The 16,477-nt window shown below is 34.6% G+C and overlaps 1 protein-coding gene across 2 annotated transcripts in view; it reads right to left on the reverse strand.

Annotated features, from left to right (window-relative positions):
- Tcs3 (Probable tRNA N6-adenosine threonylcarbamoyltransferase Tcs3) overlaps positions 1-16,477 on the reverse strand; it is a 60,437-nt gene that overhangs the window by 5,479 nt on the left and 38,481 nt on the right. For both annotated transcript variants that reach the window (XM_076494830.1, XM_076494829.1), the window contains exons 9-10: positions 13,928-14,027; positions 8,121-8,177 (exon numbers count right to left, since the gene is read on the reverse strand). In XM_076494830.1, the coding sequence (XP_076350945.1) occupies positions 8,121-8,177; positions 13,928-14,027 (157 nt within the window). The remainder of the gene's footprint in view (positions 1-8,120; positions 8,178-13,927; positions 14,028-16,477) is intronic.

Below are 16,477 nucleotides of genomic sequence, written 5' to 3' on the forward strand. Positions count from 1 at the left end.
CATTTGACTGCATACACATCTTGTGTGTTATAATCCTGCTCAAAACTGAGGTGCTCAAGTTTGATCTGAACTTGCTTTTGTTTTTAGTCATTAAACTAAATATCCATTCACTGTCAGCATTAGAATGAAAGATTGTAAGAATTCCAAGCATAACCATACACAGAATGTCATACTTCTGGTTGCCATTTCCATCCTTAACTGTAGACAGCTGAACCCAAAACTTGTCAACATTCAACTGAAGGACAGTTTCTGAGAAAGTATCAGTTTGATAGTTCAAATATTGCCCTTCCAACTTGTCAATAGTGTCTTGCTCATGTGTATTGACAAGAACAGGATACCTGTCTGTGAAGAAGCGTAAAGAAGAGAAATCTTTGCTGACTTTCAGTTTTGGATCAGCAACCTCTGCATGAATCAGAAGTTCATCATTTAAAGAGAAATGTTTTATCATGTAATTTGTAGCTGCAATATAGTATTTCTTGACACTGGTGTAGAAGCTGATCAGGTCCTTTTCATATTTAACAATGTATTCCTTGGCAGCATTTCCAATAGAAACTGCCTCATCAGATTTGTGTAAGGATTCATTGTTGTAGTCAAGTTCAGTGATGTTGCCTTCAAGATATTCTAGCTTGATGTATCTGACAAGCATATTTTTAACTTGTGTAATCAGAGTTCTATGCATAATGTGTATGCAAGGTTCTTTTCTTTGCAATATCAAATTGGCTTGCTCAAATAAGGAATTGCAGACTGAAGAAAAAGACAAAACAACAAGTTCATTTTGTTGTCCAAGAAAACTGTTAACTTATCTAACTTGCTCTGTGCATAACTTTTCTTGATTACTTCCTTGCGAGCTTTCATTTTCTTCTCTTTTTTTCATTGATTGTTTCTTCTTCAGTTCAAGGTCAGACTTCCTAAATATATATTGAGTTATATCAAATGTTTCTTTGTCTGCTTTCGGAGACTGTTGTCTTGTGTCCCTGTGTGGCTGAGAGGGTGTCTTGACTGTGTCCTTGTGTGGCTGGGAGGGTGTCTTGACTGTGTCCTTGTGTGGCTGAGAGGATATCCTGACCGTTAAAGTCTTGCTGCCTGACTGAGCTGCACATTTAGATCCTTTTGAATCTAGTTTTTCCTTTTCACAGTGAAAATACTTCTTCAATAACTTCCACATGTCCAATATTCTGTTGAGGCACACCTAAGTGATAGCCACCTTGTGCTAACAAGTTGTAGAATTTTATTTGTTTCTTTGTCATGCAATCCTTGAAACTCTTTGAAGTATTGTTTTCTGCTAGCATTTTTGTCCAGAAAATAGTAGATATCTATCAATATATCAGAAACTGAACAGGGCAGTTCTCTGGAAGCTTTCTGGGTAGCAATATTCATGAGGTGACAGGCCATGAAGTAAATGCTAGGCTGTTGTCTTGAGATGTGTCCCAACACACCTTTACCTATACCAGACATAACTGAGGCATTGTCTGAAGAAAAACTAAGACAGTTTTCCCATGGAATTTTCCTCTTTGTCAGTTTGTGGTCCAAAAGCTTGAAAATATTCTCTCCCATTGAAGCTTCTTTCCATTCCACCATTGTCAAAAGAGAACAAACAATTTTTCCAAGCAAAGGATCAAGATACTGTACAACCACTGGATACAGTTTTGAGTCATCCATGACTGTGGATCCATCTGAGACTAAACTGTAAACACTGTTAGTAAGCATGCTTGAAACCATTTTGTCATCATCACTACCCAACATTTGTACGATGGCTGTGGTTTTGGTTCTAGCACAGCCATAATTTTTCGCTATATCTGAGTCTGGGAACATTTTTCTGAATAGATGTCCTGCATGATCGGCTACAGCTAGGGTAAATTATGAGCAATGACGAATTGCGTGAACATCACTTCTGCATTTATGGTTTCACATTCTGAATTCTTACTCATAAATGTCATTATCTGCAACGTTTTTGTCTTCTCCTCAGCCTTTTGTTGGTGAGATGCCAATTTTGTATGTCTGGAACAATCGTTTATTCTGTCATGCACCACAGAAAAATCGATGTGACAAACTGTACAAAACACATGACTGTCACTGACTTTTGATGCAATGACCAGATATTTTGCACCATAATCTTTCCTAAATTTTTGATTCACAGTTTTAGTCCTTTTTGATTTTCCAGAAACAAGACAATCTGGTGAGCGAGACCTCTTTTTTCCATCTTGTGAATGATCGCATTGGTGTTTCTATGCCACTTAGAAAACGAGAAATACCCATCTACGCGGGCACTGATTGGCTGACAAGCACTGATGACGTAACTGTGGATTCCCCCACGTGCCCAGTATGGAGAAGCACCACACTCAAACTATTGTTAGACGTAAAAGATACAAATAATTTTTATTATTTCAAGTACAAACATGGTTATCGCAAGTAGCCATTTGTACTATGTCTCTTATTTATTATCAAAATTTATTTATATCTCACTAGAAATTTTCTTTTCACCCCTTTCAAGCTCTGGAGGAACAACTTATCACTGTATTGTATAGGCCTATATAATATATAATAATTTGGGAGTTGCAACAAGTCATAATATTTGTCTGTATGAGCGTATAGTTGTAATGTATACACCAAAGTCGTAATGATTACACTCATATCATAATGGTTGGCATCTCTGCTGACAATATAGTTGAAAAGGTGCACGATATGGTGCAGATATGATCCATAAAGAAAGAATCTACACAAAACAGGGTGTACCAAAAGAAAAAGTATCAAAGGTGGAATATTACATAAATAATAATCATTATAGGCCAGTCCCAGCCAGATAGCAGAGGTTCCATAATTCAGGGTTGGAAATATATCTCATGTTGGTGGCTAGGACTATTGAACTGCAATATGTATATATACATTTTCATGTATACACATATATACTTTTAATTGAATTGCAACCTGTGGAAACAGAGCAATGCCTTTCACATCATCAGAATCATGATGAAAAAATAAGCAACACTGAAGTGGACAAATCTCTCCTTCACCCACAGAAGTCCACAAGGCAACACCTCAGGCTCAGAATGACAGAATAATGTATACTATACTGAAACAAAGGAACAAAACTTATCTAGTCTGGAAGTGTTAACATTCACCCTCACTCCCCAACCAAGTGAAAAAGGAACATTAACACTTGCTCCTAAAATGGAGAGGACAGAGAACCTGTACTCAACCAAGAGCCTAGAATGGAACCATTTTGCATTCAGAATTATGTGGAGACAATGGTCCTCCTTCCATGAACAATAAACAAAACCAACACTGATCAAAGAAACAGGCCATGCATACCTCAACCAGATAGCTTGGTGTAAGATCAGAACCAGAATTATAAGTAGATTCCTGCAGAGGCTGGTGCTACTCCTACAGGGAAAACCATTCAGGGACCCAAGTAGGAGGGGCCTCACCTTCACCCTCTTCTCCACTACCCCAGTGACTTGAAACCAGGTGAGGCAAGGACTCTCTAGCTCAACAAGTAGATTTTGGATGGTAAGCATGTGGGAGAGCCTTGAGGAACAGTGCAATAGGTGAACCAAGTTCCCTAAATTTTTAAAAACAAACCAGCCTTGATTTATTCAATCAGATGATGGGCAAGAACAGACAGAATTCCCTCTAGCTTTATTCATGACGAACCATGATAATATGATGATAATATCTGGTGAGCACATAGATGGTTTTTGGAACACCTTATTTCTACAGAGCCTGTTGCAACCAGTAGTAAGAATAATCAAATTAGTTGTTAGTGTGGAATTGGACTGAGAGAAGCATATCTATCTTGGCAACACTTGCCACCAAATGAGATCAAGTAAAAGGAAGACATAAGAGACCCCAGAAAAGAGAGACAAGATTGTGACAAAACTGCCCCTTCCTCCTTATAATCCAACATGGTCCATGAGTAGGGCAAAACTCCTACAAGAAAGCTGCCCAAGCACGTAAAAAAAAAGTAAAAAAAAACATTGGTAGAAGTCTGAATAATGGCACGTAAAAAAATTAAAAAATAAACAAATGACCATCACATAACAAATGTGCTAAATATGATGAGATGTAGCTCAAGACAAAACAATGTAAAAAGAATATTTGGGGATTTACCTCTAAGGAAATGGGGAATATGAAGGAAAACTGAAGGATCCCAATGAATACACATTCAAAAAGATCACCATAAAAAGAGGTAAAGTGGATTGCATAACACTTCCAGGCCAGATTACAACTGATTGCAGAGTTGAGAAATATATGGCAAAAGAATTGCAGAGATGGATATACAGTAAACTCTCGTTGTAACGAAGTCATAGGGACCAAAGAGAATTGTTCGTTACAAAAGAAGTTCGTTAAAAAGGATTTTTTTTCATTCACTAGCCAAGTCTGGTAATGGTAGGCCCTATAACTGGACGGTTGTTGCAGTACCGGTAATTGGATTAAAGACTCAGAAGTCACACATGTGTAAACACTTAAAACACATTTAATGAAATTCAAAAGGACAATTAACAGCACTTGTAAAAAAAAACATGTCAAAACAAAATAACATTCATAATATAGACATATGTAATTATAATGTACAGGATACATACAAACACCAGCAAGAATGTCTAACTGGAGTCATTTGAAATATTGCACAATGCTTTTTTGCAAACTGCTGTCCCTCTGGCACTTGGTCACAAAACGCTCCATCATGTTTAATTGAGAGATAAACTGTCCTGCGTTAGCCTGGTGTTCAATATATCTCTGAAGTTGCAGGCACATCTCACGAGCTGCAGAATGTGTTGGGATGGGGGGTTCCTCATTGTCGTCATCTTCACTTTCACTGTCATTTTCTGGTGTCTGTTTATTTTGCACCATGGCCACAATATCACTGTCTGTCAGGGGGCACTAGTGATCAGATCATTATCAGCAGTCTCGTAGTCCTCTGCTGTGCCATCCACCGTAAACCCAGTGTCATTCAGCCGTGTCAAGAGCTGGGCCAATAGTATGTCATCCTCGGGGTCCTCACTGTTTTCTGCTGGCTCTTAAGAGGAGAAGCCACAAGTTCTGAAGCAATTGGCTATGGTTGATTGCTTTACCAATGACCAGGCAGAGCGTAGCAGTCGCATGGCTTCAAACACAGTCACAGTGAAAACACTTTATTGTCTATTGAATCAATAAGATGCTGTAGCAGTAGGGTGCGGTAATGATGTTTTAGATTGGCGATGATGCCTTGGTCCATGGGCTGTGTCTTGCTTGTGGTATTGGGAGGCAGGAACACCAGCTTGATGGCCTTAAGTCCAGTGGAGTTGGAGTGGGCAGGGCAGTTGTCAATTATCATAAAGACCTTTCTTTTCTGCAGCACCAACTTTCGGTCAAGTTCTCTCAGCCACTCGGTGAATAGATCTGATGTCATCCAAGCTCGCTTGTTGGCTTTGTATGGTGTTAGCAGGGTTTTAACGTCTTTGAAGCAACGAGGTTTTGCTGCCTTTCCTAAAAAAAAAAAAAAGAAAGAAAATGTACATGGTTAATGTCTTGAAATTAAAAATGAAACATTTACATGTCAATAATCTGAAGAAAATCATAAAATAACAACTTCTATAGAAAACACAGGAAAATATTTTTACCTGCTTTTGACACTCACCTATGACAAGTAAAGGAAGCTTCGGTGCTGTCCATATTGGCATACCAAAACAGACAGCCGCTCCTTTGCTCGCTTCCCGCCGTGACAGGAGTCTCCCTTGATAACAAGAGACTTGTCTGGCAGAAGTTTAAAGAATAAGCCAGACTCATCTGCGTTGAAGACATCCCGTGGGCTGTAGTTTTCTAGCAGGTGTGGCAGTGTTGTTGATGTCCACTGGTTTGTTTGCTCTGGTTCTACACTACCAGACTCACCACAGATCGTACGAAATTGAATGTCATGTCTTTTTTTGAATCGGGTTAACCACCCATCACTCATGCAAAAGTCAGTGATTCCCATTTGATCAGCAAGTTTTTTGCCTTTGCTTGCATAACAGGCCCAGAGATAGGAACATTCTCTGATCTAGCATTTTTGAACCACAGAAGCAATGCCACTTCTAGGTCAGAATGTTTTGCAGTTCGCATGCATTTTCTATTGGGACAAAAGTTGTCTCGAGAAGACAATATGGCCTCTTTAATTTTCAACCATGTTGACAAAGTGTTCAGAGGCACATCAAATGCTTTTGCTATTTCTGTTGTTGTTTTAACTTTTTTTCAACTTCTTCTATTGCTGCAATTTTATTTTCTATCAATACAAGCTTTGCTTTGCCATGATCAATGATCAATGATCTGTTTAATTTGACTGTGATTAGCCTTTTATAGGCCACAGCATGCAGGCTGCCCAGGCATAATCTACTCAAGCCATAATCTGAAAATTTTATATCTAAGCTACTTTTTGCTGGGAGGGCGGGTGAGTTGGGGCAGGCAGGGGTTTAAAGTGTTATTGACCATAATTGTTGTAAAAACATTGCTAGGCTAATCTACTACCCCATCTGCAGTCCGCTATTTCTCAAGTGTAAGATTTTGATGGTGGCACCACACATTGTTGCGCAGAGACTGACTAATTGCACTTGCTAGCGTAGCGGGTGGTGGTGGTCGGCAGCGGTGACAGTTAATTTAGGGAAGAAGAGAAAATAAATATCTTCGTACCTGGTTCGATACAAAGGATGTAATATTGATGCTTTTCACACCCTAGGGACTATAATTATACATCGTTACAAACCGACACTTCGATACATGCAGTTCGGTTCAAGGGGCTTTTGTTACTATGTATTTATATGGACAGTTGGTCAGACCAGTCAACAACTTCGATGCAAGTGATATATTCGGTTCTAGCGACTTCAAAACAATGAGAGTTTACTGTATCTACTAACCTAGTTACCAGAGGCTTAGAAAGAACTAACCTCTCAGAATATAGCAGGACCTAAGGGGAGAAAGTCTTACAAACATGCCAACAACTTTAGCTTGTGATATCAACATGTCAGCAGCAAAAAAGATATATACTTCCACCAAAATGTGGAAAACTAAGGCAAACAAATAAACAAAGAAGGACACAAGGTCTATTTATCCCAAAACGTATAGAGAGTAAATCTCCCATACTGAACAAAAAAAATCAGAAAGGAGGACAAACTAAACAGTCCTCCCTTCCACCAACAAGGGAAGAATGTACTCAAAGTGGACACGAAAAAGCCTCAAAATCTCACAAATCCAAGTGATTAATTGAAGAAAAGGAGTAGGAGGTGAATCCAAACTGGACTTGTGAAAAGTCAACATTTGAAAGAAAGGTGTAAAAAAACAAATTCAAATTCTCTCTAGGATCAATATAAAAGGGAACTTCTGAAACCCAAGGAGAAAACAACCCAAGCTAAATGAATGTCTCCATCTTTCATTGGATAAAAACATGAACAGCTCCAACCAAAAGAGACCACCCTCAAACCAGAGAGAGACACTAAATAACAAAGGACGAGTAGGTAAGATTGGATTAATCACCTGCTGACAACTGCAATAACATGAACTTATATCCAAAAATATCACATCTAAATGTCTTCTTTTTTTTAATTACAATTATACCAAAATCCACAAGTTGCTGCATAAAAATCACAATTCATAACAGGACAAGTAACACTTCATCAGAGAAAACTGTAATCAACACCTTGTCAAGAATAAGTGATTACATTATTTGAGTGAGATGCTCATATACAGTACTGGAATAGAGGAAGCATTGACTACAGCAGAGAAAGTTGCAAAATGGATGTTGCCAAGGGCATTTAAGTGGGATATAAAAGACTGGAGCATGCAAGACCAATGCTTAGATAGGTAAAGCCGATGTCAAAGAAGTCATTTTGTCAGTAGATGTAAAACATTTTAGAATTTGTTACACTTCACATCCATTTGTTAAATACGATATCCACTTAACAAATCTGACATCAACTTGTTAAGACTCGACATCCATTTGTATTCATTTGTTATATTTGACATCCACTTATTAAATCTGATATCCATTTATCACATGATACATTTCTAAATATTAATTCAGGAAAAGACATTAACTACCATTAATAATTCATTTAGAAACTGATTACATCTAATAATGTATTACATTTTAAAACACTTATTCAATTACTTACAGCCAACACCACCTACAATCAGAACTTCTTTTGAGCCACAATGAGCCATAGCTCGTTCTAAAAAAGAAAAATTATATGAAAGTTTTGTCAATAATATCAAACACAACTCTTACACACAACATCAGTGATACTACACACAACTTCTATTGATAATGTCACACACACAACTATAATCAGCAATACTGCAACATCTATCAGTAATATTTCACACATCTTCTATCAGTGATACCACACATAACATCTAACAGTGATACCACACCCAACTATTTATCATCAATCATACTACACATAACTGTTACCAGTGATACCACACATAACATCTAACAGTGATACCACACCCAACTATTTATCATCAATCATACTACACATAACTGTTACCAGTGATATGACAACTTCTATTATTTTTGTTACAGATTATGAATTTAGAACTTTTACAGAGTATCACAACCTTTTAAATATGTTCTCAATTGCACTTCAATTCCTTGGGGTATTGTTTGGGTAACAGTAGCCAGCTTAATTCCTTGGGATATTGTTTGGGTAACAGTGAGCAGCTTTAATGTAGGGACCACTACTGGTTTTAACTCCAATCAGTTTAAGTTATTATTGACAGGTGTCTGTTTATTATTGGAATTTATTGCCAACAAGTCACAAACAGAACACGATCCACTTGGTCTAAAACAATATATTAAAACAACTCAAATGTATATACAAATGTTTATTACACTTTTGGTTATCACAGATGTATCCAGTTTTAAATAAATGTTTAATTTTTTTGTCAAACTCCACATAGACTGGTTCAGTTAAACTATAAATGACAAGATGAATTATTCTTTTCTTCTCTGTTATTACAATATACTGTGTGATAATTTTAAAGAATTGCCACTATACACTCCTTGTGGTTAAATTCACAAGTATGAAAGCCAAATCTATCTATATTGAAATACAATTCTGATATCAAATCACAAGAATTAACTAATCTCATTATAAAAATAGCAAATAAAATATTCTCTTTCTATTGGTTACAGATAATCAAATAGTAAATGTTAGATTATCAAAGATTTTAAAAGTTGACTTATGGTATATAACTCATTAAAGAAGAACACACTACAAATTTTTATTTTGGGGATATCTAATATATAAATGTACAAGTCCTCAGAAAATTACAAACCAACACAAGGGTAGAAAGGAATTCTGAAATGCCCAATTCAAAGTAAAGATGTGACGTGTGATACAAAGAAGATTGAGAATTTATTTAACTATTTCATTTTGAAAATAAAAAAATAAAATTTTAATTATAAATTACCTTTGATGTAAAATATATTGGCATACATCTTACTATAAAGATAGCCCTTCAAGTGTGTTAAGGTTCATCACCAGGAATTGGCTGGTTTAATTACCATTATGTTTTTGATATAGTAACTGAAAGATATCAGATGATGTATGTATTTTAAAATTTTAGTTCATGAAAGGGTATAAAAAGAGACAATGGTATAAGGAACATTTCCACTATATTCCAAAGTTATAGTTTACACCACCTAGAGTAGGATAGCACAATTACCATAATTTTTGTTTGGTAACTATGAATTATCTGACAGATACATAAACTATTTTTCAAAATTCTCACCCATGAAGGGGTTAAAAATATGATATAAGGAACATTTTTTTTTATAAACTTTTGACTTTGAATGTAGACATAAGTACTCAATTAAATAAGTCAATTATTAACTTCCACAAAGTAAAAAAAAGGAGAGGGAACATTAACATTGTTCTTTATACAATGTTTGATTCCTAAATGGGTGACACCTTAGCTAGTTTATAAAAAAAGTATACTAATTAATTTGGAATGTAAAATGAAAACGTTTGTAATGTGCAGTTTGACTTAGTTATGTCCAGAGAGTTAATTATATACAACTTCTGTCAATGAGAGTCCTACAATACAATACTACTGTAGCCTGTTTAATACTTTCAGAAAGATATTTCCATTTAATAGTTATACAACACTCACCTAAGTAATTCTAAATTATTCAGAAAATTCTTATCAAAATATTACATGGTAAAAAATTAGCTGAATACAGATAAGCTACAGACAACAAGATTTAAAACATGAGTCTCAGACTTCAAACACAGCTGAACATACTTGTCAAAACCTACTACTCTTAGCTTTCTAGAGTAAGTAAACTTTTCCACTAAATTAGAAAATAATGGGAATAACTGAAACATGGTTATATAGAGAAAATTCTGATGACAGAAATTTCTTTGAAATGCAGGATTACAAAGTTATGAAATGAGAACATAGCTCTGAAAAGAGGAGGAAGGGTGGCTTTATAAGTAAAATTTGAATTACATCCTGTTAAAGTTGAGGATATCAAAGAGATTAAACCTATTAAGATATAAAAGGGAAAGGCATTTAGTGGGAATTTGTTACAGACCACAAAATGATACTGATAAAATTAGTGAACAACTTTTCAGTAAGGTTAAGATTTCAGCTGTTAATAAAGTCAGAATTATGGGTGATTTTAATTTCAGACATTTTAATTGGGAAATACTAGAGTCAAACCATGAGGGAGAAAGTTTTTTGGTAAACTGTTTAGAATGGCTTTCTTAACCAACAATGTTACTTCAAATTTATTATTGAAAGGGTAAAAATTGGGATGCTTTATTAGGTTTGATGTTTTGTGCATATGGAGATAAGGTTTGTTTGTTTATTTGAAATTAAGCACAAAGCCACACAATGGGCTACCTGTGCTCTGCCCACCACAAATATCTAAACCTGGTTTCTAGCAGTGTGAGTCTTCAGACATACTGCTGTGTTAATAGGGGGTATGAAGATAAGAAATAATGATTTTTGGTTATAAATTTCAAAATAAAACTAATATCTAAGGAATGTGACAAGAATTATTTGTTGTGAATTGTGCAGAGTTATTTGGCAACACTAACCAAATGTGGAAAATTTTTAAAGATAAATTTCTAAATATTACAGATAAACATATTCCTTATAGAGATAAAAGGGTAACTGCAAGTGAAAAAAACCAACAAAACAGGTTGGCTCACAAAGAGTATAGGAGATAACATTAAAGAAAAGCATTACAAATTTAAGAATTTAAACACAAGAGACCAAGAAAATTAAAACAGCTGGTCTCACAAGAAATTATGGAAACTAAAAAGTTGTATGAAAAAAAATTGACTGAAAATATAAAAATTAACAACAAGGATTTTTTAAAATACATTAAGGTAAACAAAATGTTAGGATGAAAGTAGAACCCATGAGACAAGATAAAGAAAGACTTCTATTTGATGATTATGAGATGGCTTGGTTATTAAATTCTTTTTCTTCAGTTTTTACTGACAAAAAGTTAAGTAGTGTTATTCATCTTGAACAGTTGATAGATGGAAGCAAGGTTCAATAACATGAATGACTTAATTTTTAGTTTAAGAAAAAATCATGAAATTTAAAAAAAACAATAAGCCTCCTTGTAAAAATAACATTTCCCCAAAAGTTTTGGAGGTTAAAGATTGAATATGCAAGCCTTTTTTTTTTTTTCAGTGGGCAGATGCTAAAGGATTGGAAGTTAGTTAAGTCACTCCTCTTTTCAAGGGAGGTAATAAAAAATTACTCTAGTAATTATACACCCATTAGTCTTACATAAGTTGTGGGAAAGGTTTTTGAAAGATTGTTAAAAGATGATTTGTAAAGTCATTTAACAAAGTTTAGAATTTTATTAGATAGTTGATACTGTTTTATTAAGGGCAAATCCTTCCTTATAAATCTTTTTGATACTCCTTGAAAAGGTTAGTACTTACACAGATGAGGATAAGAGTGTAGGATTTGTTATATTTGGATCTTCAGAAAGCACTTGATAAAGTATCACATAAAATGCATGTAGAAAAGTATCTTAAAGTGTAGGGGGGAATACATTAGGTAAATAGACAGAAGAGTGGCTGAACGGAAGAAAGCAGAAGGTTGTAATAAGTTTAGTTCAGTGAAACTGGATAAATGCCCCAAGTGGAATACAGGGTACATCAGAGATCAGTCTTAGGACCTTTAGAACAAATAAATGGTTGATGAATTTGAATAAATGCGAGATAATGCATACAGGTTATCATAATTTGAATTATAAGTATAATTTGGATGGGAATAACCTCAACAGTGCCATAAAACAAAGGGATTAGAGTAATGGTTAATCAAGTCTCTTAAGCCACACAAGTAGTGTGATGTTGCTTGTGGTAGGACAAATAGAAATTTAGGTTGTATCTACAGATATACTAAATACAAGTCTAAATCCATTTCAAATTTTCAAAATATTCAGGCATACAAACAAGAGAGGGTGCAGACATGAAGGGAGATTTAGAGTATTTAATGCATTGGGCAAATAAGTGCAGATAATATTTAGCTATCCAAAATGTAAGGTGATGCATGTAGGTTTATACAGTTCGAATTACTGTCACAATTTAAATGGGCATATATTAAATACTGTTATTATAAGAGATATTACTGTTTCATTGTACAGATCACTTGTAAGACCTCATTTAGAGATTTAAAGTACTGTGTACAGTTTTGAGCTCTCTTCCTCAAGAATAGCATTGAATTGTTATAGAAGGTTCAGAGAAGAGCCACTAGGATGTTAACTGAGATGATGTAATTATCCTATGAGAATAAACTTTATAAACTTGTTTTCTCTAAAGACGACTAGAGTCAGAGGGAATTTAAATGAGGTGTTTAAGATTATTAAGGGTATTGAATATAAATCCCTCACAGTTTTTTGTGTTTAACTGTGAAAACAATAGGACAAGAGATGAAATTCAACATGCCTCAACATAAGAGTTGCCTGAAGTTTAGATAATATTACATTTCAAATAACGTGGTTGGTTTTTGGAATGAAATGTCTTCAAGGATGATGGAGGTAGAATATTTAAATGAGCTGAGGAAATGATTGGATGAATACATGAGTAGTACCAGATTATAGCTAGAAGCTGGAAGGTACATCCCTGATGGGCTCCTTTTTGTCTATTTACAATTTTACAAGTTTATAAGAGAAACTAACCCTGAGCTTCTTTAGTTTGTATACAAATGTGTTTTCAGATAACTATGTGAAATAAAATGCAGTTAATTATAAATAATTTATCAAACTTTAAACTTTTCCTGTATAACACAGCATTGATTAGTAAATAGTATACATGTTAACAAGCATCACATTCTTACGTGTTGTGTGTGTAACAAGATACATTTTGACGAGTAGCATATCCCTTGTGCAAACTAAAGATACATTCTGACTAGTAACATATCCTTCGTATGTACCGAAAGATACATTTTTATTAGTAACATATCTTTCGTGTGTAAGTAAAGACACATTTTGACAAGTAACATATCCTTCATGTGTAACTAAAGATACATTTTGACTAGTAGCATATCCTTCATGTGTAACTAAAGATACATTTTGACTAGTAACATATCCTTTGTGTGTAACTAAAGATACATTTTGACTAGTAGCACATCTTTTGTGTGTAACTAAAGATACATTTGGACTAGTAACACATTCTTTGTGTGTAACTAAAGATACATTTGGACTAGTAACACATTCTTTGTGTGTAACTAAAGATACGTTTTGACTAGCAATACATCTTTTGTGTGCAAACAAAATACAATATGACTTAACACATTTAAGTAAAATATTAGAACCATGAAAGAAACAGTAATGAATTAAAAGATGAATATTGGAATTTTCTAATCTAGCTGGAGCTTTTCTAGTATTTTATAAATAACAAACACTGTAACTGCTTATTACATAAGAAAATCTATTATAACTAACCTGTTGTCTCTACCAACATAGCAAATACTGTTTCTTGCAGAGAAAAGCAGAGATCTTCTTTGGTGTATTTGCCACTGCCAAGCAGAGATTCTGCTCTGTCCTAGAATGAAGACACATCCAGTTGAGAGTTATACTGAGAGTTATATTCATTTAACACAAAAAAGCTTACAGAAGTGGCTACAATTAAAGTCTATTAAATGAATACTATCCTACTGCTTTTTACTTTTCAAATTATTACTGTAGTGATGAAACATATCTTACAGAATATCATAAAAAATGAAATAATTTATTTATTACCGTCCGAAAACTTGAGCACACCACAAAGTCAAACTAATATGATTAATATTTGATGCTATTTGGTAATTTTGATAGTTTGGTGAGATATCACTCTCTATTCAGTCACTGAATATTTAAAATGATTGTACAATCTACCAGGAACAGAAAAACCAAACAATTATCTAAATTTTTAAAAATGTATTTTAACCAAAAAATCAGTCATTAGTAACCTTAAAGAAACTTAATATTAAAGTTTAACATCTTTTAATAAGGATTCATCAATAAGTTTTCAGAAACACCATATTTTTATAAATCTATATTTATATCATTATAACATTTTAAGTTAATCACATATTGAAAGAAACTACAGTCTTTACTTTATCATGCATTTCTCACTCATATAATAACAAATAGAAACTACTTTCACTGAGCACAGTAACATCTTTGCCATGACCTGTTTGAATGATTATGAGAACCATAAATGGCTGCAGGTATTTTACTGTAGAACTCCAATAACATATTAAGTGTTCTCTACCATACACTACAGTCACTTACATCAATCACACTTGACTGTAAAACTGACAGAGTAAATATTTTCTCAATCAAACTGTTTCATTGTTCAGTTCAGATGTCCTCCATGAAATGTTAATTTTTAAATAAGAATGCAACAAAGTAGCTAATGTAAAATTTGGACTGCTTTCTAGAAGACTATCTTCTAGAAAATATAGTTTTAAGGGAACTTTCATTGTTACCAGTCCCTTCAATAGACAGATATAAGAGCATCCAAACTTAGAATAATAGTTGAAAATTTGTATTTTCTTAAACCAAAATGTACTTCCAATAACATTCTTCTCACACTACAGCTGTTAACTGTTAAGGTTTCGTTTCTTTGCTCAACTAAGCACTGGCCTGATTTTTTTTTCACCTTCTCTAGTTTGTTATTCCCCACTTAACTGCCTTTAGCAATATCTGTTTTGTGGTATTCTCCACCTACATCAATGCATCCTTTATCCTGGTACTGTATATAAGCACCTCTTTCAGATAATATTTTGACTTTTTTAGATAGGCCAAATCTGCATTCTCTAGCACTGTCTCTTAGTGCGGAGGAAGAGCAGGAGTATGAAAAAGGTAAATATTATTGGAAAAACTTACTTATCTCTTCCTCCACTACAGCTAGAATCCCATATTGATAAGGCAGAGGGAGCCAGTGAGGGCATTATCCATACAGAATGCATCTGCATAGATTGTGGGCATGTCAAAAGGAAAAACGATTAGCATCCTGGGAGTCACGCTACACCGAGAACAGTTGTGCTCTTCACTGAGAATCTAAATCATGCACTGTGGGTGGAATTTGATGTAATCCATCATCCCAATTGGTTATGATCAATAAATTCAAAATTTGCAGCTGGGGAATTTAGACTACAAAATATTTTAGAGTAGATCCCAACCTGAAGCTAGAGTGCTGTGTTCCTCGACACCTGAATCAAGATGAGAAGATGAACAATACTCAAGTAGACAAACCTCTCCTCAACTTGAAGAAGTTGGAAAGCAATAATCTAAACTCAGAATAACAGGATCCTGAATAACATTCTCAACCTGAGGAAACAGAACTAATCTGGTCTGAAATTATGAACATTTATCCATGATTCCCAACTGCGTGGGCAGGGTAGTTTCCACTTGCACCTGAAATTATGGGGAAAATGTGACAAAAATTGTGCTAAACCAAGGGGCCAGGATAGAACCACTATATATGCAGAATTACAAGGATCATTTTCCATGAAAAATGTACTGAAATAATATTGATCACAAAGAAGGGACACACTCAACTCTACTAGATAGCTGAGCATCAAATATAGTATTACAAGTAAGTTCTTGCATAAGTTAGTGTTTCTTTTATTGACATCTGGAGACAAAATATCCATGGTACCAGTTAGAAGAGTCCCCAACTTTGTCCTCTTTCCTCAAGAGTGATAGAAAGTGACTCAAATATACTAAAGGAATAACTTCTGTCCACCACCCCAAAGACTGTAAACCAGGAGTGATAATAGCTATCTAGCTTCACTAATATAATATGGAGGGGATAATATGCATGTGGAAGCCTCAAGGAACAGAGCTCTGGAAACAATGCAAAAGGTGAACTAAGTTCTCAGAATTTTTTAAAAGAAAACCAACACAGAATTTTGCAATTCACTGTGCAGGATCCCATTACGCTTTACTTATGATAGTTCATAAGTAACAGTCTAGCATATAACATTAATATCATCCAGTTTTCCT

Source organism: Tachypleus tridentatus, chromosome 3 (assembly GCF_004210375.1).
Source record: "Tachypleus tridentatus isolate NWPU-2018 chromosome 3, ASM421037v1, whole genome shotgun sequence".
Classification (NCBI taxonomy): domain Eukaryota; kingdom Metazoa; phylum Arthropoda; class Merostomata; order Xiphosura; family Limulidae; genus Tachypleus; species Tachypleus tridentatus.